Raw genomic sequence first — 20,220 nt, 5'->3', positions numbered from 1 at the left:
CGGCACTGCTTACGTTTTCATCCCAGAACAGGAAAAATGAGCTGACCTGGCTATTTGCTCTTGTCTCGGAGATCTGTTAGCTTGTGCATCTAGGAGGAGCTTAAACGATTGTTTTAATAATAGCCATTGTGTTCCTGCATCTGCACTGCCAAGTGCAAGTGCTCCAGTCCCTTAGCGGACCTTGATTTGCTTTGGTTGGCTTGGTGGTTAAAAGTTGAGCTCTTGTTTACACGGGTGAAGTTCAGGATAGTAGTGGTGGTGATGGTGATGACAATACTGATCAGAAACAGTTTTCAAGACAATCAACCACAGGGGGATGTTGCCCTCAGCCTTGCAATAGAGTACAGCATAATGTCAGACCTGGGGTTATTTTGTTTCTCACGGCTGTTCAGGTGACTCCTGTGGGCAGAGAGTTAAGTCAGAATTCAGCTCTCTGGTCGTCTGCAGCTCTTTTCCTCTGCTGACAGTGGGAAGAGCCCCGAATAGCCCAGGCTCACCAGTAGATGATAGGTGTCTGCACGAGGGGTGCCTGAAGCTCCGGGGCTGCGCCCGTGAGCTGTCCGGTGACTGAATGTTGTTTTGGTTTTCACCTCTTCCTCAGCAAATGTCAGCCACGTTTCTGGGACGCAGATCAAGGACCAAGAGTGATTTGAGTATGAAGATGTATGAGGAGGAGATACAGGTATGTGGGTCTGACTCGGACACAGCAGCAAGGCTCGTGGTTAGCAGAACACTTCACACTGCCTAGAAGGACAAATCCTCCTTCGAAACACAGGAGGCCTTCTCCCTCCGATACCCAGGCACCTCTGTGAAAAGAGTGGTAGCAGCAGATGAATTTTGCTTTAGATTCATCAGATCTGGTGTTTGGAGGCTTTCTTAAAACCAGGGAGTGTGTCAGAGCCTCCCTGGCTGGTTCAGGAGCCCGGCCGTGCTGGTGTGCATCAGCAGAGTGGCAGCAACTGAGCGAGTGTGTGTGTGTGCAGGTGCTCCAGCTTGGCCAGGATAACCCACAGTCACTAAGGCAGGCGTGACTGCTGGGCCAGGAGCACATGCGTGGTGTTCCTGGGACTTGGCCACGTTACACTCAGTTGTTAAGCCCCTGGAATGTGATTGTGTTTGAGCTTGGGTGTGTCTGTCAGACCGAGTGCTCTGCAAGTGCCTGTTTTTCAATAGCAGGCAAACAAAGATGGGAAACGCTTGGATCAACTGATTCTCTGCATTGTTTGAGGCGTTCCTGCCGGTGTTCTTTGAGGTTGGGAGCTTTGTGCCTTGAATTTGGCCGCTGCAGTGCGTGCAAGGCCTTGTGGTTTGGGGTCATGGACTAACACAGTGATTAGTACTGAAAGAATTAATCTCGTAACCACTCGAATCTGCCCTTTTATCCTTTGGGCAGCTAGGTTGTGGGTGAGTCTTCAGTCCCACTAACAAAAATAAACAAGTTACTTGCCATGGAGCTGGGTGGAAATCTACATTGAAGCTCCCTGCCTGTCCTGCTTGGCCTCTAGTACGGGGATGTAACGTCCTGTAGTGCTCTGGGCACAACTCCAAGCCCCAGACATCCCTGTGGTGTCAACACAGGAGTCCTGGATATTAAGGAGGGTCGTCCTGAGCACGATGCTTCCTTGCTTGGCTTTGTCAGGCCTGGCAGCTCAGCTTGGCTGCTGCTGAGCCTTGGCTGGTGCTTCTTGCTTGGACCATTGGTGTATCTGTCACAGCTGGGCCCCTCTGCTGGAGAAAATGCTGGGGAAAAAAAAGCTGGGAGGAGCCCCTCTGCCTGAGCAAACGCTGTGTCCCTGCAGATCGGGGGTGCTGTGGGGCAGAGACTGATCTCTGCGTCTTGATCTTGTCTTGCAGGAGTGGTATGAGGAGCACTCCAGGAAAGAGGAATCTCAGGCACCGTTGCAGGAGTCTGCGTCTGCTTCCAACAGCTCTCTGAAGCCCCTGAGCCTCCGACAACGCTCCCAGACTGTCATTTAGGCCTAGCTACCGCGAGCTGCCTTCTATGCAATAACCTAGAGTATTCACAGCGTATATATCGGGATGGTGTACATAGACCTGTTCCACATGCTGGTTGGCTTTAGGGTTAAAAGCTCTTCCCCTAAGCAGTGAATCCCTGAAAAAACAGGGGGACTCTGTGTAAGACTGCTGCAACCAGAGTGAGCGTGATGCCCACACTTGGCACAGAGCATCCCAGACAGAACAGAGACTTCTCCCTCCGAGCTGCTTCCCAGGCTCAAGCCTGCTGTTTGTCTTGCCACTAACAGACCTGAGGGAAAGGTCCGTGTAATCCATTAACAGGAGGAAATGCGCTTAAGCCACCTGCTTACTATTTAAAAGAGGGAAAAACAAATTGCCCTTTTTGAAGGTCTGCTTCGCTTAAAGGGTACCGTTAACCTAGGAATAAAAGAAGGGGAGTGGGTTTTTTCTTCTCCCCCATGTGTTATGCAAAACAAGGGAGGGTGGTATGAAATTTCAGCACTTTTGGAGATCAGGCTGCCTCTCCTCTACCTTTTAGCACCGCTAGGTGCACTCCCAGTAGCAGATCCAGCTCTGCACGTCGAACCGAGGGTCTGTAGCTCGCTGCATCGTGACCCTAGGTGGGACGGGAACTTGGGGAGACAAACTTTGCTGTAGCTCTCCAACGCCTGCACCTCTCCTGGCTGGTTCTGCCCGTGGTGCTGCCCAGGATCAGGATCACCTCCGTAGAGCCCAGAGCTCTCCTCTGCGGCAGGAAGGGTGATGCTGCAGGGTGATGGTGGCTCTTGACCCCTGTCCCTTGGCCACCTGCTTTGTCGATGGAAAATCTGCGCTCCTTAGCTCAGACAGATGACTAGGAGGAAAGGGAGGGTTTCGCAGCTCCCAGTCCGTGACTTATTTCTGCTTGGGTCTGGATTAAGGAGAGCCAGGTCAGGTTAAGGAGAGGAGCGTCAGATTTTAGGAAGCTCTGTGAAGAGCTTTACTGCTCCCTTGGATTCTGGATGCAGGAGAAACGTGAAAGATGTTTCTTCTCACCTGCCTGCTTTTCAGTGTGAGCTGCCAGACCTGGTAGCTGAGGGAGGGGGAAGAAAAGGGCTTGCTTCCCAGCTCTGCCACATTTATGCTGGGATTGTGGCAGGTAGCTTCATCCCTCACGTTTCGTTACCTGTACAGTGGTGAGAACCTGTCTCTAAGTCCCTTTTTTATTTTTTAATCCCCTAACCACAGAAAGTGCTGAGGGTTAGAAGCTAGGAGGTTCCCTTAACCCTTGCTTTTTGATCTGTTCTCAGCTTTGGGTGATGAGTAGACGGAGCTGGGGAGGCTTTCTCAAGACTTCGATGAACGTGGTGGTGTGGGATGTGTCCCCAGTCCCTGTGTGCCACGTACCTGGTGTTTCCTTGCAGTCTCACCACGTAGCGCAGGACAGAGGGAGAGGACTGATCCTGCCGGGGCAGCTAGGGAGCGTTTCCTGGGGAAGGACGAGACTGAATAGCAGGCAAAGCGCTGTGTGCTCCTCGCTTCTGCCTGGATAAATGCCCTGGGTGCCTCGGGGCAGCTCCGTTTCCTTTCTGGGTACTGCAGGTGCTTTGCTATGAAACCACTTCTGAGCTGAACCGTGAAGGACCTTAAAGGGCTGTTTTCCAAACCGTAAATGTGACCACGAGTTAACGAGCAGCACAGCGTTGTGGTTGCTCTGCACGGAGTCGCAGCCTGGGAGATTTATCCAGATTAGTCCTGGGGCTGGAAGAGATGTTTCTAGGTGTGGGGCAGGATGAATGAGCAGTGTGAAGGTCACAAAACCAACTGGGGCTGTGTTTAAGTTCCACATTACCCCTGCAGTGCTGTCAGTGACGGGTTTGGGGCATTTTCTGGGTTTAGGACAGACACTTTCTGGGTGTGAAAGGAGCCGCACCTTTAGGCTCTGCTGCAGGGGCACCGACCTGCCTGACCTACAGTAATGGGTCTCACGTCCCGGGGTTTGGGGCTCGGATGCTGCTTCCCTGGTCTCGTGCTGAGATGTTGATCCGCCCCCATGTACACTGTATTATTATTTTTTCTTAAACTAAGGAGGGCCACAGAAGTTTACTTCTTCCGCAGGACCTTGTCTGGAAGGAAAAGAAGTTTGAGTACGGGGCATCCCCTTCTATTTATCCTCCTCTTCCCCCCTTCCCCACAGACTAACGACGGAGACAATCATTGGGTAGGGAACGAGGGAGGAAGCACGGCAGGATTTTTGTACGCTGGCGTTTTGTTTATAAAGATGATTTTATGGACAATGTCTGTAAATGTTCTCTAGATTTTTCAAGCACACTAATAAAGAGCATCCTCAGCTTTGTAAAGGCAGCACCTTCCTTTCCTCCTTCCCCTTGTTTCAGGAGAGGGGCTCGGCTGCAGCTGATGAATTTCCACATCATTCGAAGAGGAGCTGTGCCTGCTCTCCCTCTCCAGTGGCAGCTGCTTGCATGAGCATATTTTATATCTGTGCCCTGCAGGTCTGCCATGAATTCTTGTTCTTGGACACTGCTCTCAGAGCTCTCTGCCCTCCCACTGCCAGTTTTTCCCTTCTCTGTTACAATAATGCTTTCATGCTCTTGTTTTGCTTTGTTTTCAATGCAAAATCTGAGGCCAGAAGGAGCTGCAGGCTCCTGAAACCATCGCTCCTCTCCCTCCGTGTCTGCTGGCTCCCGTCTCAGTTGTTTGGGCCGGAAAGCGGGGGCGGCTGCTGCAAGACTCAGGGCAGAGCCGAGAGCTGCAGGCACAGGGAGCCGTAACTTTTGTGAAAGCACTTATCCAGCCAGAAAAAGGAGAAACGAGCCTGAAAGCTGCCTGAACCCCGGGCTGCTGCTCGTGCTGCTTGCACAACAGCCCCTGCCTCCCCGCAGAGCAGAAGTGGGGTTATCCCTAACGGCCGGGGACACGGAACCGCTGTCCCACGTGCTGCCTTTCGCTGCCTCCCCGGGGCTGCGTAAGAGCCAGCGGCGGCTGCCCCGTGCCTGCAGCTCTGTCACGAGCAGGCACTCGCAGCACAAGCAGCTGCATGTGACCGCCGTTGGGAAATCCACCGCGGGTGCACTGGAGGAAGCTGCACCCCGAGCTGTGCTCAGGGCCCCCTGCTTGCCCCGAGCAGCCCAGCCCCGAAGGAAGCGCACCCAGCACCCTCGCAGCAAGCACCACGATTTGAGGTTGTGTGGTTTTTAATTGCAATTAATTTTTTTTTTCCTCTTACAGTGTCTAAACCTAGCTTTGCCAGAGGCTAACAGTGTGCGTGGAAACCTCTGCACCAAGTCCTTTGCTACAGCTCTGTCTGCGCTCTCAGGAGCAGAAGTATTCCTAAAGGCAGGTTGAAAAACATTGCTTTAAAAAAAAAAAAAAAAAAGAGGAGAAACCAGCCTCCTGTGGGCTGTTTTCCAGCTTTGCTTGCACTCTGCCCTGCTGCCTCGCCTCACCTCAACCCCTCTTCTGTTCTCCCCCCCCCACGTTACGAATACTCACTGCCCTCTGCAACGACAGTCCCAAAATTGTACTCAAGCCTTTACTTTGCAGTTTCCCCACGTAGCGTGTCCTCCAGCCCCAGGAGGGGGACGGGGACGGGGTAGGGAAGCGGGTGCCCAGGAGCAACCTCTCTTGCGGCTGCTCCGGTCCCTTGCGCCCGGGGGTGGCTGAGCCTTTCACCTCGTCCCTGTTCAGAGTTAACCGAGGTTAACCAGAGCGGGGCGAGGACACGGCTACTGCCTAACGCCTCCTTTTCCCTTCTCAAAACATACAAGTAAGCCGAGGCTGAAGTGGGCGCGTGATGCCGAGGGCAGGGACAGCGGCACTGCGGGGCCGGTCAGGCGGCGGCCAGGCGGATCACCCTGAACTCGGTCAGCAGGGCCACGCAGAGGAAGGCCAGGTAGTAGAGGATGAGGCAGATGCCGTACGCCTTGCCCAGCTGGAAGCACTGTGCGGGCACCGCCACGAAGGAGAAGACCAGGCTCAGCCCCAGGGCTCCGGCCAGGATCCAGACCAGGAGGCTGTCGGGCTCCAGCTGCCGGAGAGATGCCAGGTGACAGTGGGGTCCTGGTGGGGCCAGTCCCCTCCCCATGCTGTGTCAGCCTTACCTTCACCACCAGCTGGCTGCTCGTCATCTGCAGCAGGCAGCCCAGTCCTACGCCCACCAGGATGTCTGGGGCCAGTTCAGGATGGAGAAGCTGCACAATGTCCCCTCCAGCCCCAGGGATGGGGACAGCACCGCCCCTCTTCCTCCCAGCCCCTCCGAGGCTACCAAAGCCTCAAGCACAAGAGGCTTCAGCATGGTCCGAGGCTGCCCAGAGCTTCCCCAGGGAGGCACAGCCTCTTCCCATCCTTCCCTTGGGCAGACCCCAAGGGACCAGCCCTGACCCCCGTCCCAGGATGGATCCTGCCCAGCTCCAGGTCCCCCAGGAGCAGGGACTGGCCCCAGGCTGTGGGCAGGGAAACCGAGACCCCAGAACAGCCCCAATCTGTCCCCCCAGCACCGCGTGCCCGAAGGATACTGAAGATGATTCCCCCAAAGCAGGCGGAGAAAGCCATGCGGGGATAGCCCTGCCGTGCCATGGTGAGGTCGGAGAAGGTGTCTGGTGGGAGAAGGGGGAGACACTGGAGGACACCTGCACCCCACTGGGGTTCAGCGGGCGATGTCTCGCTGCCGGCAGCTCCAGCCACGCGGCCGGGGCACCGCAGAGCCCTTACCCCCGATGCTGTTGCCCCAGGCCAGCAGCGTCAGGCCCAGCACCGTGTTGCTCAGCTGGAAGACGATGCCCAGGGTCCGCAGGATGTTCACCAGCTCCGTGGCTGCGGCGTTGATCCACATGGCGCTGGCCAAGAAGCCGAGGAAGGCAAATACCTGGCAGGAGGAGGGTAAGCTGGCTCCTGGATGTGTCCCCTCCAGCCAGCTGTGTCCCTCCTGGGGACATCGGGGACTGGGAAGGTGCTCAGGTCCCTCAGCCCCCAGCAGGGCTGCTCCGGTCCCTGGTGTGCGTTCAGGGCTGGGGGCGTCTTACACAGTGGTACTTGGGCGGCTCCTCGTTGGTCGTGGTGAGGAAGATGATGATGGCCAGGACGGAGCCAACCAGCATGACCACTCCCCAGACTGGGAAGATGCCCTGGATCTGGTACAGCCCATCTGCACGCAGCGGGGAGAGAGAGTGCATCAGTGCGGCCCCACAGGCTGGGCAGGATCCCACCAGGCTGGTGGTGTGAGGTTGAGCCTTGTCCCTAAAGCCACCTCTACCCCGCCCCGTTAGAGACCTGGATGGTGGGGACCCCACCGAGGGGCTTGGAGCTGGATCCCAACAAAAGAAACACAACAGGAGCCCCCACCCTGCTGGGGGAGACCCCAAGGGGGACAGGGAGCATGAAGCTACCCGGCTGCAAACCAGGCCGCCGGCCTGGGGCTTTGTGGCCAGCTCGGTCACGTCCCCTCCTCAGGGGACAAGAGGGGAGTCCAGGGCCGCCGCGGGCTCTTACAGGCACCCGACTTGAGGGTGAGGATGCAGAGCAGGGGGCTGGTGACAACGTGCAGGCAGTTGAGGGGTCTCTTCCAGTTCAGGTCGTCCTTGTCGGGGTCCACCACGGGAACGGTGAGCAGCAGCACCAGCTCCACAGGGACCTGGGGGGCATCCCATGGGTGTGATACGTCCCCAAACACACTGTCCTCACCTCACAGTCCCCCCCTGGCCCGGCCCAGGGGTGACACACATCATGTCCCCCCCCCATCTCACCTTGAAGACCTTGAAGAGCCGCCAGTACCAGGGCTTCCTCCTCCACTTGCGGTGGTCCAAGGGGCTGAGGGCGGTGGCGAGGATGCGCAGGGAAGTCTCGCGGTAGGGGAGCAGGGGCCGGTACTCCTCGCCTAGGGGGGCCGTGGGGCTGAGCGGGCCGGGGGGGCTCCCCACACCACAGAACCCCCCCAAGACTTAGCAGAGATGGCTCCAAAACCCCCCAAAGCCTGACCTACCGTAGTCTCCACTGTTGGTGCCTGAGGACTCCCGCTCCTCACCATCCGTTGGCATCTCTGGGGGGGGGGGGAGGGGAGGAAGAGCAGGGGGGCAGTGAGAGGGGGACACGGGGGTCCCAATGGCACTGTGAGGCGGCCCTTACCTGGCTCCCATGGTCCGGGGGGGGCCAGCCCGTCCCCACGCTGCCTGCGGTGAATCCAGGTGCAGAGCACCACGGTGAAGACATAGAAGACGTAGAGCCCCAGGTAACCTGGTGGGGGGCAAGGGGAGGGGGTTACAGACCCCCCCAGGGGACGCTCACGCCGCCCCGGCAGCCGTCACTCACCCAGCGCCTCTCCCAGCGTGATGTGGCCCAGGTAGAGGACGAGGAAGGTGAGGAAGACGGCTACCATGTAGAAAATGGCGTCCCTGAGGAAGGGCCTGGAGGCGGCTGTGAAGGGCTTGACCAGGGCGATGCCACCGGCCACCACCGTGGTCACAAAGACGCCGGCGCCTGCCAACACAACGGGGTGAGGGGAGCGCAGGGGGGGTCCCGCAGGGCCCCCCCACAACCCTCACCGTCACGGGGATCCTTACCAAAGACGGCCCCGATGGCCAGCCCCGCCGTCCGCGGGTCAGAGAAGGCCACCACGGCGCTGAAGACGTCGGGCGCCCCGTTGCCGAAGGCCAGAAAGGTGACACCATGGAGGGGAGCCGTCAAGGAGCAGACCCCAGCTCACGGCCTGGACCCCCCCCAACGCCTGTGTGTCCCCCCCGGTCCCTGTCCCCGCGCCCCAAGGATACTGCCACGTTGTGAGACAGCTTCAGGTTGGTGGAGATGGCCGACAGGTTGGGGCAGAAGCTGCGAGGGCACAAAGGAAGCGGCGGTGGTGGTCTCGGGGGCGGTGTGACGGGGCCACCCGTGGCCACCACACCTCGGGGGGGCGTCCCCTCGTCCCCTCGGGGTACTCACAACTTCTCGGCCGTCACGCCGAGGATGACGAAGAGGTAGAGGAGCCACAGGGCCTGTGACAAGGACAGGGCTCAGCCTCAAGGCGGGGGGGCACATCCCATGGCCTGACGCCCCCCCCCGGTCCCCGTCCTTACGTAGAGGGCGATGGCCAGCGGCAGCAGCCCCGCGGGGAAGACGCAGAAGACGCCGCCGAGGTAGTCGAGGAAGCCGCCGTCCAGCTGGCAGTCGGGGTTGCTCCGCACAAAGCGGCACCACTCGGAGCTGTTGCGCTTCCTCACCTCCCTGCACTGTGGGGCACGGCCGGGGGGGCTCACACAGGGGTCCCCAGCTGTGTGTGTCCCCCCCCGAGGCTGCACCCACCCTGTGGGTGACACTGCGCTGCTCTGCCACATCCCCTCCCTGCCTCAGTTTCCCCATCTGTGCCATATACACGGCGGCCAGCACGGGGATGAGGGGTGTAAGGACAGGACCCCCCCCTCAGCACCCAAATCCCCCTCCTCACCCCCCCTCATGCCCCCACTCACATCCAGACCCCGGCCGTGTCCCAAGGGGTCCCCCCCGCTGCTGCCGGTGCTCCCCATGTCCAGCGCCGCCGGTGTCACCGCTCGCGGCGCCCCACTGTCACCCGCCAGCGCCCCAGCAAGGCTCAGCACCCCAGCCAGGCTCAGCACCCACGCCGGCCCCATGGCGCCCTATGGGGCTGGGGGAGAGCGAGTGGGGGTGCCTAGGGCTTGGGGAGGGGGGGCATGGGCTGAGCAGGGTAGGGGGGGGCCATGGGGGTGTGGGGATGGGAGAGGGGTGGGGATGGGAGAAGTGGATATAGGGGTTAGAATAGGGGTATACGGGTAAAAGTAGGGGTAAAAAATAGGAATATAGGGAAAAAAGTAGGGGTATAGCGATAAGAATTGGGGTATAGGGATAAAAAGGACAAAAAAATAGGAATATAGGGATAAAAGTAGGGTTATAGGGGTAAAAGCAGGGTTATAGGGATAAAAGGGACAAAAAATAGGAATATAGGGATAAAAACAGGGGTGCAGGGATAAAAGTAAGGGTGCAGGGATAAGAGATTGGGATAAAAAATAGGGGTATTGATTTAAAAGTAGGGGTATAGGGATAAGACTAGGGGTATAGGGATAAAAGTAAGGGTATGGGGGTAAGAATAGGGGTACAGGGATAAAAGTAGGGGTACCGGGATAAAAAATAGGGATAGAAGTAGGGGTATAGGGGTAAAAAACAGGGAAATTGGGATAAGAAACAGGGATATAGGGGTAAAAAATAGGGATATAGGGGTAAAACCAGAATAAAAACAGGCACAGGACCCAAAACAGGGCTAGGACCGAGGAGAGGCCGCCAGCGGCCGGGCTGGAGGCGCTGCCCGGCTCAGCACCGCTCCGCTCCGCTCCGCACCGCGCCGGTCCCTGCGGGGGGAGCCGGGGGTAAGGGGGGGGCACGGGGGTGACCCCCCCCACACCTCCCCCCCCCTGCACCGCGCCCGGGGACCCCAACCCCGGTGTGTGGGGGGGGTCCCAATGGGGTCGGGGCTGGGGACACGGGGACACGGGGACACGGGGACACGGGGACACGGGGACACGGGGACCCCCCCGCCCCCCCCCCGAACCCACCGTGCCGGCGCGGCCCCGCCGCTGTGCGCGGGCGGCTGCTGCCGCCCCCCCCCCGCCCTAAAGGGGCCGCCCCCGTCCGCTCTTAAAGGGACAGCGCCGCTTTGTGCGCGGGGGGACACGGGGGGGGGGAAGGGGGGACAGAGGGGGGGCAGGGGCTGGGGGCTCCGTGCCCCACATGGGGGGGGGGCCAGGCTTGTGTTTCAGCCCCCCCCCGGGTAGGAGCCTCCCGGGGACTTTGCCCGCTGGGTGCAGCGGTAAACAGGCGGCGATTGCACAAGGCCGGGGTCCTGCGCCCCGGTCACCCGGGGTGGCCATGGGGGTTAGGGGTGCCCATGGGGTGCCTATGGGGTGCCAATGGGGTAGGGGTGCCCATGGGGTGCCCATGGGGTGCCAATGGGGTAGGGGTGCCTAAGGGGCTGGGGTTTCCACAGGGCAGGGGTGCCACATGGGGTGCCTATGGGGTAGGGGTGTCTGTGGGGTGCCCACGGGGTGCCTACGGGGCTGGGGTGCCTATGGGGTAAGGGTGCCACAGAGGGCAGGGCTGCCCATGGGGCAGGGGTGCCATAGGGGTGAGGGTGCTGTGGGGGAGGGGGTGTTCATGGGGTAAGGATGCCTATGGGGTAGGGGTGCCATGGGGTGCCTATGGGGCTGGGGTGCCTGTGGGGTAGGGGTGTCCATGGGGTAGGGATGCCTATAGTGTAGGGGTGCCTATGGAGTGCCTATGGGGTAGGGGTGCCCATGGAGTGCATATAGGACAGGGGTGCCTATGCGATAGGAGTGCCATGGGGTGCCTATGGGGTAGGGATGCCATGAGGTAGGGGTGCCTGTGGGGTGTCCATGGGGCAGGAGTGCCTGTGGGGTGCCCACGGCGTGTCTATAGGGCAGGGGTGTTCATGGGGTAGGGGTGCCTATGGGATAGGGGTACCATGGGGTAGAGGAGCCCATGGAGTGCCTATGGGGCCAGGGTGCCTAAGGGGTAAGGGTGCCTGCGGGGTGCCTATGGGGGTTCCTGTGGGGCTGGGGTGCCCATGCCGCGTCTATAGGGCAGGGTACCCACGGGGTGCCTATAGGACAGGGGTGCCCGTGGGTTTCCCATAGGGCGCAGCACCCCCCCGGCACCCACCGAGGGGGCGTGTCCTTCCCCAAACCACGCCCCCTTTCCCAAATAACCCCGCCCACCCCGACCACGCCCCTATTACCCCCGCCCCAATCGCACCCCCCAAGCCATGGCGGCCCCGCGGGCGGTGCTGGCCGCGCTGCTCCTGGCCGTGACCGGGGCCGTGCCGGGGCCCGGGGCCGCCGCCGCCGCCGCCGTCCCCCCCGGCCCGGCCCGCGGCGCCTCCGTGCTGCTGGAGCCCGGCTCCGGGCGGCTGCGGGTCCTGCCCGGCCGCCACCCCGCCGCCGTCGCCTGGGCCGGCCTCACCGACCACAGCCGGGCCGTCGGGTGGGGAACCTGGGGGGGGGGACCGGGGGGGGCCGGGGGGAGAACCGGGGGGAGAATTGGGGGCACCGGGGGGAACGGGGGGAGGAAGCGGGGGTGGAAACCGAGGAGAAACGGAGGGATACGGGGGGGGGGGGGGGGAGACTGGGGGGAGCCGGGGGGGCCCGGCAGGACTCGGGGAGGGACCTGGGGGAGAGCTGGGGAGACCCAGGGGGAACCAGGGGAGAACCAAGGGGACCAGTGGGGGAACTGGGGGGAGAATCAGGGGGACCTGGGGGAGGACTGGGGGGAACTGGGGGGAGAATCAGGCGGAGAACCAGGGAGACCCAGGGTAGAACTGGGGGGGACCGAGGGGAACCGGGGGGACCCATTAGGACCTGGGGGTGGACCTGGGGGGGGACCCAGGGGGAGAATCAGAGCAACGTGGGGCAGAACTGGGGGGGACCCAGGTCAGAACAGGGGGGAGAATGGGGGGACCCAGGGGGAGAGCCAGCAGGTACCTGGGTCAGAACATGGGGAGAGAACTGGGGAGGACTCAGAGGAGAATTGGGGGGAACTGGGGGAACCAGGGGGAGAACTGGGGGAAGAACCAGGGGGACCTTGGGGGAGAACTGGGGGGGAAACTGGGGGACAACTGGGGGGACCCAGGGCAGAACCAGGGAGAGAACTGGGAGGACCAAGAGGGAGACCCAGGGGCAGAACCAGGGGGACGTGGGTCAGAACAGGGGGGAGAACTGGGGAGGACACAGAGGAGAACTGGGGGGGGGGACCCGGGGAGAACTGGGGGGACCTGGGGAGAACCAGTCCTGGACGTAACCACCCCACCATGCCCACAGCTGGGCCTTCCTGGAGGTGGCCACCAACGCCTCGTTCAACGACAGCCTGCAGGCCTACGCCGCGGGGCTGGCCGAGGCTGCCGTCACCGAGCAGGTACCGGGGGTGGCAGGGGGCCGGCGGGCAGGACCCCCCTGTCCCCGTCCCGCTGCCAGCGCTGTGCCCCGCAGCTCATCTACATGCACTGGATGAACACGGTGGTGGGCTACTGCGGGCCCTTCGGCTACCAGACCCCCTACTGCGAGAAGCTCCGCGCCTACCTGCAGGCCAACCTGGCCTGGATGGAGGAGCAGATGGCGTCCGGCCAGCACCCCGAGTACTGGCACCAGGTGAGGCCGTGCCCCTTGGTGTCAACTCGGGGCGTCCCCACGCCAGTTTGGGTCCAGAATGTTGGTTTTTGGTTTATTTGTCCTTGCCCCCGCAGGTGCGCCTGACGCTGCTGCAGCTGAAGGGCCTGGAGGACAGCTACAACGGGCGCGTGGCCTTCCCCACCGGCAGCCTCTCCCTGTCGCCTTTTGGCTTCCTGTGAGCTGCGTCCCCCAAAAATTGGGGCCGGGGGCTGCTGGGGGATGGGTGGACCCCTGGGTGCCCCCCCCCCCGCCCGTCTTGGGTTGGGGTTCTGCACGTGGGGTGCCCCACGCCACCTCCTCGTCTCCCCGCAGCCTCCTGCAGCTGGGGGGGGACTTGGAGGACCTGGAGCAGGCCCTGAACAGATCGTCCCCACGGCGCCCGCTCGGCTCCGGCTCCTGCTCTGCCCTGCTCAAGCTGCTGCCGGGCCGTCGAGACCTGCTGGTGGCCCATGACACCTGGGCCCCCTACCAGACCATGCTGCGCATCGTCAAGAAGTACACGCTGCCCTTCCGTGTGGCGCCTGGCGGTGCGTGGGCAGGATGGGGGTGTCTCACCTTTCCCCCCCCCCCCCATACTGACACTCCCCCCACCCCATTCTCTCATCCCTCCCCAGGCTCTGCTCAGATCCCGGGGAGTGTCCAAGTGTTTTCCTCCTACCCCGGCACCATCTTCTCCGGAGATGACTTCTACATCCTGAGTAGCGGGTTGGTGAGTGGCACCTGGCTCCCACGGGACCCCCAGGTGGCACCCCCCCAACCCGGCTCACCGCTTCCCCCCTTCCACTCCCCGCAGGTGTCTCTGGAGACCACCATCGGCAACAGCAACGCGGCGCTCTGGAAGTACCTGCGGCCGCAGGGCAGCGTCCTGGAGTGGCTGAGGAACATCGTGGCCAACCGGCTGGCCCGCAGCGGCGCCGAGTGGGCCACCATCTTCAGCCAGTTCAACAGCGGCACGTGAGCACGGGGGCCTGCTGGGGGGGGGACACCCCCACGGGGACACCCCCGGGGCGCGCTCTGGGTGGCCCCCAAGGGACGTCGTCCCCTCCCCGTGCAGGTACAACAACCAGTGGATGGTGGTGGATTACAAAGCCTTCTCGCCAGGGAAGGCTGGCCTCCAGCAAGGCGTGCTGACGGTGCTGGAGCAGATCCCGTGAGTGCCCCTCGCCCTCCCCAAAAGCCAGCTCGACCCTCGGAGCCCCAGAGTCCCGCCTGCCCAGCCCGTGGGCTGCCCCAGCGTGGCCGAGGTGGGATTTGTTTGGTGGCCTGAGTGTGAAACACGGGCTTGGTGGCACACTGCCTCCTGCTGTGGTGGCCCTTCTGGCACGGGTGTGACAGCGCTGCTGCAGCTGCATGCAGGTGATGCCCCCCAGATGGGGTGGGATCCCACAGGTGGGTCTGTCCCTCCTGTCCCTGCTTTATTTCGCTTTCTGCTCTGACCGGTGCCCTTCCTCCCGCCGCAGGGGCTTGGTGATGGTGGCTGATAAGACAGAGGTGCTGTACCAGCAGGGATACTGGGCCAGCTACAACGTGCCGTAAGCTCCCTCCTGCCTCATCTCTGCTCATCTCCACCCCGACCTCCCCGGCACGGGGGGCAGCAGGCGGCATCCCACCGATGCCATTTAACAACGGGGGGCGGTTGGTGCTGCCCTCACTCGCTGGTTCTCTGACCCCCAGGTACTTTGAGGAGATCTTCAACACCAGCGGGAACCTGGAGCTGGTGAAGAAGTACGGCGACTGGTTCACCTACGACAAGAACCCGCGCGCCCAGATCTTCCGGAGGAACCACTCACTGGTCCATGACGTGGACTCTATGGTCCGCCTGATGAGGTGGGTGCTGCCCCCCGCCCCAAAAACCCCTCCTGGGTGTCGCCTCAACCTCCCTGCAGACCTCCAGCCTTTGCGGTCATTGTCTCACCGAGCTAATTATATTATTTTTCCCCCTTCCCAGGTCCAACAACTACCTGCAGGACCCGCTGTCGCGGTGCCGGGGCTGCGACCCCCCCCAGAACGCCGAGAACGCCATCTCTGCCCGCTCCGACCTCAACCCCTCCAACGGCACCTACCCCTTCGCCGCCCTGCGCCAGCGCTGCCACGGCGGCACTGACATGAAGGTGGGGACGCCCCTGTCCCCCTTCACCCCCCCGGGACACCATACAACTCTCTAATTTGTCCCTTTTCCCTCCTGGCACCAGGTCACCTCCTTCGGTATGGCCTCCACCTACGGGCTGGTGGCCGCCAGTGGCCCGGCGTGGGACGACGTGCCCCCCTTCCGCTGGAGCACGTCCCCCTGCAGCCACCTGCTGCACATGGGGCACCCCGACCTCTGGAGGTTCCCCCCCGTCAAGGTCCGCTGGGACTGAGCCCGGGATGACCCTGGCACGCGGTGGCCGCTCATCCATCCGCGTCCGTCTGTCCAGAACCTTTTTTTGGGGGGCAAACTCCACAGCGCATCAGCTGCTGGCTCTCCCTTCTCACTAGGGCTGGTTTGGGGGGACAGCATGGGGGGGGACCGGCTCTGACCCGTCCCCTGTCCCCTATGTTTTTCTCCCCCTGCTTCTCTCGCCGCTCATTGCTGCGCCGTGGGGTGTCCCACGCTGTGTAAGGGGCTGTGCCCCCGCTGTGCCGCCGTGCCCAGGATCGGGGGGCTCTGTCCCCAGCCCCAAAAATGAGCAATTTGCCCCGTGGGATGCTTCCCTGGGGCGACTCCCAAAAAGGGGGTGCTGGGAGGCTGGGGCAGGCACCAGGACAGCCCCATGGCAGAGAGAAGGTGAGTGACCGGGTTTGGGTTTGACAAATAAAGCGCTCTGCGTGCGGTGGAGGCTGTGCTTTGTGCTGCGCCGAGACTCTCTGGTGCCTCATATCGGGGTTGGGTGCACACTGCGGTCTTCTCCTGCAAAAGGGGGTGGTTAATGGGGTGCTCCTGTCTCCGGGGTGCTGGCTGGCTGGGTTTCCTTGCCTCTGCTTCATACTCTGCTCTGGTGCTGACCCCTTGGGGTTATTTTGAGGGTCTGAAGTTATTTCTCAGCAGCTGAAAGGGGAGAGCAGTGACGGAGCCGGGGGCACCGCTCGCCCCCAGGATGGGGTGACCGTCCTTTTCCCCTTTGTTCCCCCTCCTCTGCCACCTGTGTCTGCCCCCCCAGCCCCAAAACCCACGGTGCGAAATCCTCTTACTGCAGCTCCCTTGATCCTCTCTGCCGCAGCACGGCTCGTTAGGAATAACGAGGTCATTACTGGGGGATTAATGAGCTGGTGTTCGGTAGCGCTTTGAAGGAGTGAGATTCCCACAGAGGCCACCCTGGACCCTGTCCCAAGGCCTCCCCGGACCAGGCTGGGCCCCCCCTGTTGCCCCCAGAGAGCTCAGCACCTTGTCCCCTGTGGGGACGTTGTGGCCCTGCCACCCTGGGGGCCCTCACTGAGGGGCGTGAAGGCGATGGGGTCCCCGGGCAGGAGGGTGTGGGCGGGACAGGGTTGGGGTGCAATTGGGCTGGGGGTGCCAGGGCTGAGCACAGAACGTCACTGTCACCACCACTTTTCCTGTCCCCAGTGTCCCAGCTCAGTGCTGAGGTGCCCGCTCCGTGGGCTGTTAACTCTGAAGCCTACTGAAGGCGTGAGCCTTCACTGCCACCAGCAGCCAGCGCCATCGGGGACGTGGCTGTCCCTGCGCAGTGTCCCCAGCGGCACCTCCAAGCCCTCCAGCTGGTGGGGTGGAGAAGCGGAGGGGTGGGAGCCCCGCTGACCTTCCTCCAACCCTCACCCTCCTCCTCCTCTTCCTCCAGGACAGAGCCGGCTCAGGTGCACGGCGGGGGGACCCCTTCTCCTGGGGGTGTCACCGGTGCTGGGGTGCCAAGAGGGGGCTGCCCCCAAGGAGAGGGGGGGGGGGCACCAGCAGCACTGTGCTCCCCCAGCATGGGGGGGGTGCCTGGGGCTCTCACCAAAATTTTGGGTGTTTGTGCCAATTGCTAAGGGAGAGGGGCCCCGGTGCCAACAGATCCTGGCGCAGCCACTTGGGTTTTTTTTTGGGGGGGGGCTGGCCACAGTCAGCCGAAGGAAGCAGAGTCCTGAAATCTGCTGGAAAAGCACATTTCTGGCCAGGCCTGCGCTCGGCGTGCTGGAACGGGGCCCGAGGCCACCGGCACGGCCCCTCCGACGTCACCTCACCGCCTTCTGTCCCCAGACGTCACTCGGGGAGCGGGGCAGGAGGCACGGGGACGCGCGGCGAGGCCCCGCGGGCACCAGGTACCCCTGGGGACCGAGCCCACCTGCGGCTCTCCCGGTCCCCAGGCTGCTTTCCGTGGGCTTTGGGGGGGGTTTGGGGACACTGCCAGTGACCCCAACGCCTGGCAGAGCACGGCCATGGAGGCCGAGAGGCCCTTCCACCTCGTGTCCCCCCTCCTGGAGAGCCTGCCCCTGTCCCGCGCGGCGGGGACCAAGGTCTACATGAAGCTGGAGAACGTGCAGCCCACCGGCTCCTTCAAGATCCGGGGCATCGGGCACTTCTGCCAGGAGGTGAGCATGGCAGGGGGGGGTCCGTGGGGGTGTGCCAGGCGGGCGGGTGTGCAATGGGGGCACCCCATGCTGCCCTCGGTTTTGGGGCCACGGTGGGGCCACGTGGCTGTGCCCTTCCTTCCTCTCCCTCCTGCTTTCCAGGCTGCCAGGAAGGGCTGCCGGCACTTCGTGTGCTCCTCAGGTAATTGGGGGGGGGGGGGGGGGCGTGGGATGGGGGACACCCCCCTGCTTCCCAGCCCCTCGTCCTCGTGCCCCCCACAGTTTTGGGGTTGCTCCCAGTGGGGTGCTGCATGGGGGAGAAACCGTGCGCCCCACTATATGGATTGCCCTGGGGGAGATCTGGCCCTGGAGGAGGGGAGTGGGGCGCACGGGGGGGGGGGGTCAGACCCCTCATGTGAACCCCCCCCCCCCCCCCCCCCCCGTTTTTTTGTCAGGGGGGAATGCAGGCATGGCCGCTGCATACGCGGCCAGGAAGCTGGGGCTGCCGGCCACCGTGGTGGTGCCCAGCAGCACCGGCCCCGGCACCGTGCGCAGGCTGCAGGAGCTGGGGGCGACGGTGGAGGTCTGCGGCAAGGTAGGGCGCCCACCCCCCAAATTGGGGCCTGGGGGGGGGAGGGAACCTCAATGCACGCGGACCCAGCGTCCCCCCAAAAAAGCTCCCTCCTGCATCGGGTTTTGGGTATGCCCGCGGTGACAAGGGACACATCTCTGGGGCCGGTGCCCCAGGGCTGGATGCGGCTCCGCTGAGCACCCCTCGCGCCCCCCAGGTGTGGGATGAAGCCAGCCGCAGAGCCCTGGAGCTGGCCGATACCCCCGGCTGGGTCAGCGTCCACCCCTTCGACCACCCCTTGGTGTGGTGAGTGCCTCCGGGGCTCAGCTCCGTGCCCCGCGTCCCCATCCCCGAGGGTCGGGCGGGTTTGGGGTGCCCATCACCACCAAAATCCCACAGGCAGGGCCACGCCAGCCTGGTCCGGGAGCTGAAGGACTCGCTGGAAGCCAAGCCCGATGCCATCGTGCTGGCGGTGGGCGGCGGGGGGCTGCTGGCCGGCGTGGTGGCCGGGCTGCAGCAGGTGGGGTGGCCCGACGTCCCCATCATCGCCGCCGAGACCTGGGGGGCGCACAGCTTCCACGCGGCGCTGGAGGCCGGCCGCCTCGTCACCCTGCCCGACATCACCAGGTGAGCGCTGGGGGGTGGCGTGGGGACACGTCTCCATCAGCAGGATGTCCCCAGTGTCACCAGGGACCCCCCTCGGATCTTGCCGGGGGCTCTGCGTCCTCGGCACATGGTGCTGGGCCATGGGTGTCACGAGCTGGCCGGTCCCAGCCAGCTCTGCCAGCCCCACGGTGGATCCCCGAGGGGACAGCGTGTCCTGGGGCCACCCTGACCCCGTTCCCCCAGCGTGGCCAAGTGCCTGGGGGCGCAGACGGTGTCGGCGCGGGCGCTGGAGTGCGCGCAGGAGAGCCGGGTCATCTCCCAGGTGGTGGAGGACATCGAGGCCGTGCGTGCCGTGGAGCAGTTCCTGGGTGAGTGGGGGAGACGGGGACACCAAGGGGGTGTCCACCAACGGGGACAGGCTCTCAGGACGTCCCTGCCCCCCCGCAGATGACGAGAGGATGCTGGTGCAGCCGGCGTGCGGGGCGGCGCTGGCCCTGCTCTACTTGGGGCGGCTGCAGCGGCTGCAGCGCGAGGGGCGCCTGGGGACCCCCCTGGGCAGCGTGGTGCTGGTGGTCTGCGGCGGCAGCAGCATCACGGCGGCGCAGCTGCGGGGCCTGAAGAGTCAGCTGGGGCTGGAGTGACCCCCCCGGGTGTCCCCCGCCTTCCCCACGTCGCCCCAAAGGAGCTGTGCGGGGTGGGGAAACTGAGGCACGGCCCCAGGGACACCCGCGTCCCCCGAGCCCCTGCGGCTGGAGCTGGCCGAGGCTCCCCTGCCTCAATTAGCGAGCACTCCCGCTCTAATTACTTTGCTACTGTCTCGATGCGTTATTATTCTAATGATTATTAATTATTACAACCCTTGCCTGTCTCTGCCGCGCTGTCTGCGGTCAGAAGAGAATGGCGTGCGTGGACCTGCCTCTTACGGGGATTTACTGGGGGGGGGGCCCCAGCCGGGTGTCCGTCTGTCCGTCCCCAAGCACACGTCCCCCCCCATCCCCTGATTTGGGGTCTCTCTCCCACCAGGGCCCCCAACCCCGACTACCCCCCAGCTTACCACCTTTGCCCCAGCTCACACCAGTTGATCCATTTAGCCCCAGCGCCTGTTTTGCCCCTTTCTGCCCCAAAACCTTTCTCAGCCCCCCCTGGAGCAGCCACCTAAGCCCCTTCCCCTCGCCCTCCTGCCTGCCCTGAGCCCTCTCCTCCCTTCTTTCCGTTTTCCCTTTTCCCCAATAAATCCCCCCGGCCAGGCCAGCCCCCGCAATGCCTCCTGGAGGACCGAACCCCATAAATCAAAGCTCTGCTGCTCCGTCGTGGGCAGTAGCTTATGTAAAAAGGTGTTTCCAGGGAGCACCGAAGGCTGGAGAATCCTATTACGAGGCGCACTATTAATTATCGGGAGTCAGC

General features: G+C 62.9%; 4 protein-coding genes across 8 annotated transcripts in view; 3 read left to right on the top strand and 1 right to left on the bottom strand.

Annotated features, from left to right (window-relative positions):
• Positions 1-4,321, top strand: part of TPCN1 (two pore segment channel 1) — a 42,684-nt gene extending 38,363 nt beyond the window's left edge. For 3 of the 4 annotated variants that reach the window (XM_050714200.1, XM_050714202.1, XM_035556814.2), the window contains 2 exons: positions 602-682; positions 1,855-4,310. In XM_050714200.1, the coding sequence (XP_050570157.1) occupies positions 602-682; positions 1,855-1,977 (204 nt within the window). In that variant the 3' untranslated portion in view covers positions 1,978-4,310. Of the gene's footprint in view, positions 1-601; positions 683-1,854 lie in introns of all 4 variants that reach the window. The other variant, XM_050714201.1, reaches the window with a different exon arrangement.
• An 835-nt stretch (positions 4,322-5,156) lies between these two features.
• SLC8B1 (solute carrier family 8 member B1) lies at positions 5,157-9,593 on the bottom strand. Its single transcript, XM_035556815.2, has 15 exons — positions 9,432-9,593; positions 9,042-9,194; positions 8,908-8,960; positions 8,740-8,796; positions 8,532-8,638; positions 8,281-8,448; positions 8,098-8,205; positions 7,955-8,011; positions 7,719-7,849; positions 7,465-7,606; positions 6,999-7,120; positions 6,688-6,841; positions 6,492-6,572; positions 6,078-6,142; positions 5,157-6,004 (listed from the first exon to the last, which is right to left on the bottom strand). The coding sequence occupies exons 1-15, from the start codon at positions 9,591-9,593 to the stop codon at positions 5,807-5,809; spliced, it is 1,758 nt and encodes a 585-aa protein (XP_035412708.1). The 3' UTR covers positions 5,157-5,806.
• Positions 9,594-11,848: 2,255 nt separating this feature from the next.
• PLBD2 (phospholipase B domain containing 2) lies at positions 11,849-15,970 on the top strand (the record flags this gene model as incomplete). The annotated part of the gene is made up of 12 exons (XM_035556737.2): positions 11,849-11,973; positions 12,807-12,900; positions 12,975-13,133; positions 13,229-13,329; positions 13,467-13,681; positions 13,769-13,863; positions 13,948-14,108; positions 14,209-14,304; positions 14,615-14,686; positions 14,829-14,981; positions 15,103-15,265; positions 15,347-15,970. Coding segments are annotated over 12 exons (1,602 nt in total), but the record flags the coding sequence as incomplete, so codon positions are not given.
• A 1,336-nt stretch (positions 15,971-17,306) lies between these two features.
• Positions 17,307-19,725, top strand: SDSL (serine dehydratase like). Of its 2 annotated transcripts, XM_035556774.2 has the most exons (8): positions 17,307-17,390; positions 17,499-17,660; positions 17,802-17,841; positions 18,095-18,234; positions 18,428-18,516; positions 18,610-18,837; positions 19,060-19,184; positions 19,264-19,725. In XM_035556774.2, the coding sequence occupies exons 2-8, from the start codon at positions 17,508-17,510 to the stop codon at positions 19,455-19,457; spliced, it is 969 nt and encodes a 322-aa protein (XP_035412667.1). In that variant the 5' UTR covers positions 17,307-17,390; positions 17,499-17,507; the 3' UTR covers positions 19,458-19,725. The 2 variants fall into 2 exon arrangements, with proteins under 2 accessions (XP_035412667.1, XP_050570127.1); XM_050714170.1 differs by lacking the exons at positions 17,802-17,841; positions 18,095-18,234.
• The last annotated feature ends 495 nt before the right edge of the window (positions 19,726-20,220 follow it).

This window comes from Cygnus atratus, chromosome 17, assembly GCF_013377495.2.
Source record: "Cygnus atratus isolate AKBS03 ecotype Queensland, Australia chromosome 17, CAtr_DNAZoo_HiC_assembly, whole genome shotgun sequence".
In the NCBI taxonomy this organism is placed as follows: domain Eukaryota; kingdom Metazoa; phylum Chordata; class Aves; order Anseriformes; family Anatidae; genus Cygnus; species Cygnus atratus.
This window is presented reverse-complemented; position numbering and strand designations above follow the sequence as displayed.

Bases quoted from the DNA above. Each gene is read 5' to 3' on its own strand.
- SLC8B1 (XM_035556815.2), bottom strand. From the start codon at position 9,593: ATGGGGCCGGCGTGGGTGCTGAGCCTGGCTGGGGTGCTGAGCCTTGCT. The intron at 8,961-9,041 runs GTAAGGACGGGG...TCCTTGTCACAG, and splicing joins CGCTGGCCATCGCCCTCTAC to GCCCTGTGGCTCCTCTACCT. The intron at 6,005-6,077 runs GTAAGGCTGACA...TCTCTCCGGCAG, and splicing joins GCAGCCAGCTGGTGGTGAAG to CTGGAGCCCGACAGCCTCCT.
- SDSL (XM_035556774.2), top strand. From the start codon at position 17,508: ATGGAGGCCGAGAGGCCCTTCCACCTCGTGTCCCCCCTCCTGGAGAGC. The intron at 17,661-17,801 runs GTGAGCATGGCA...CCTGCTTTCCAG, and splicing joins TCGGGCACTTCTGCCAGGAG to GCTGCCAGGAAGGGCTGCCG. The intron at 18,517-18,609 runs GTGAGTGCCTCC...AAAATCCCACAG, and splicing joins TTCGACCACCCCTTGGTGTG to GCAGGGCCACGCCAGCCTGG.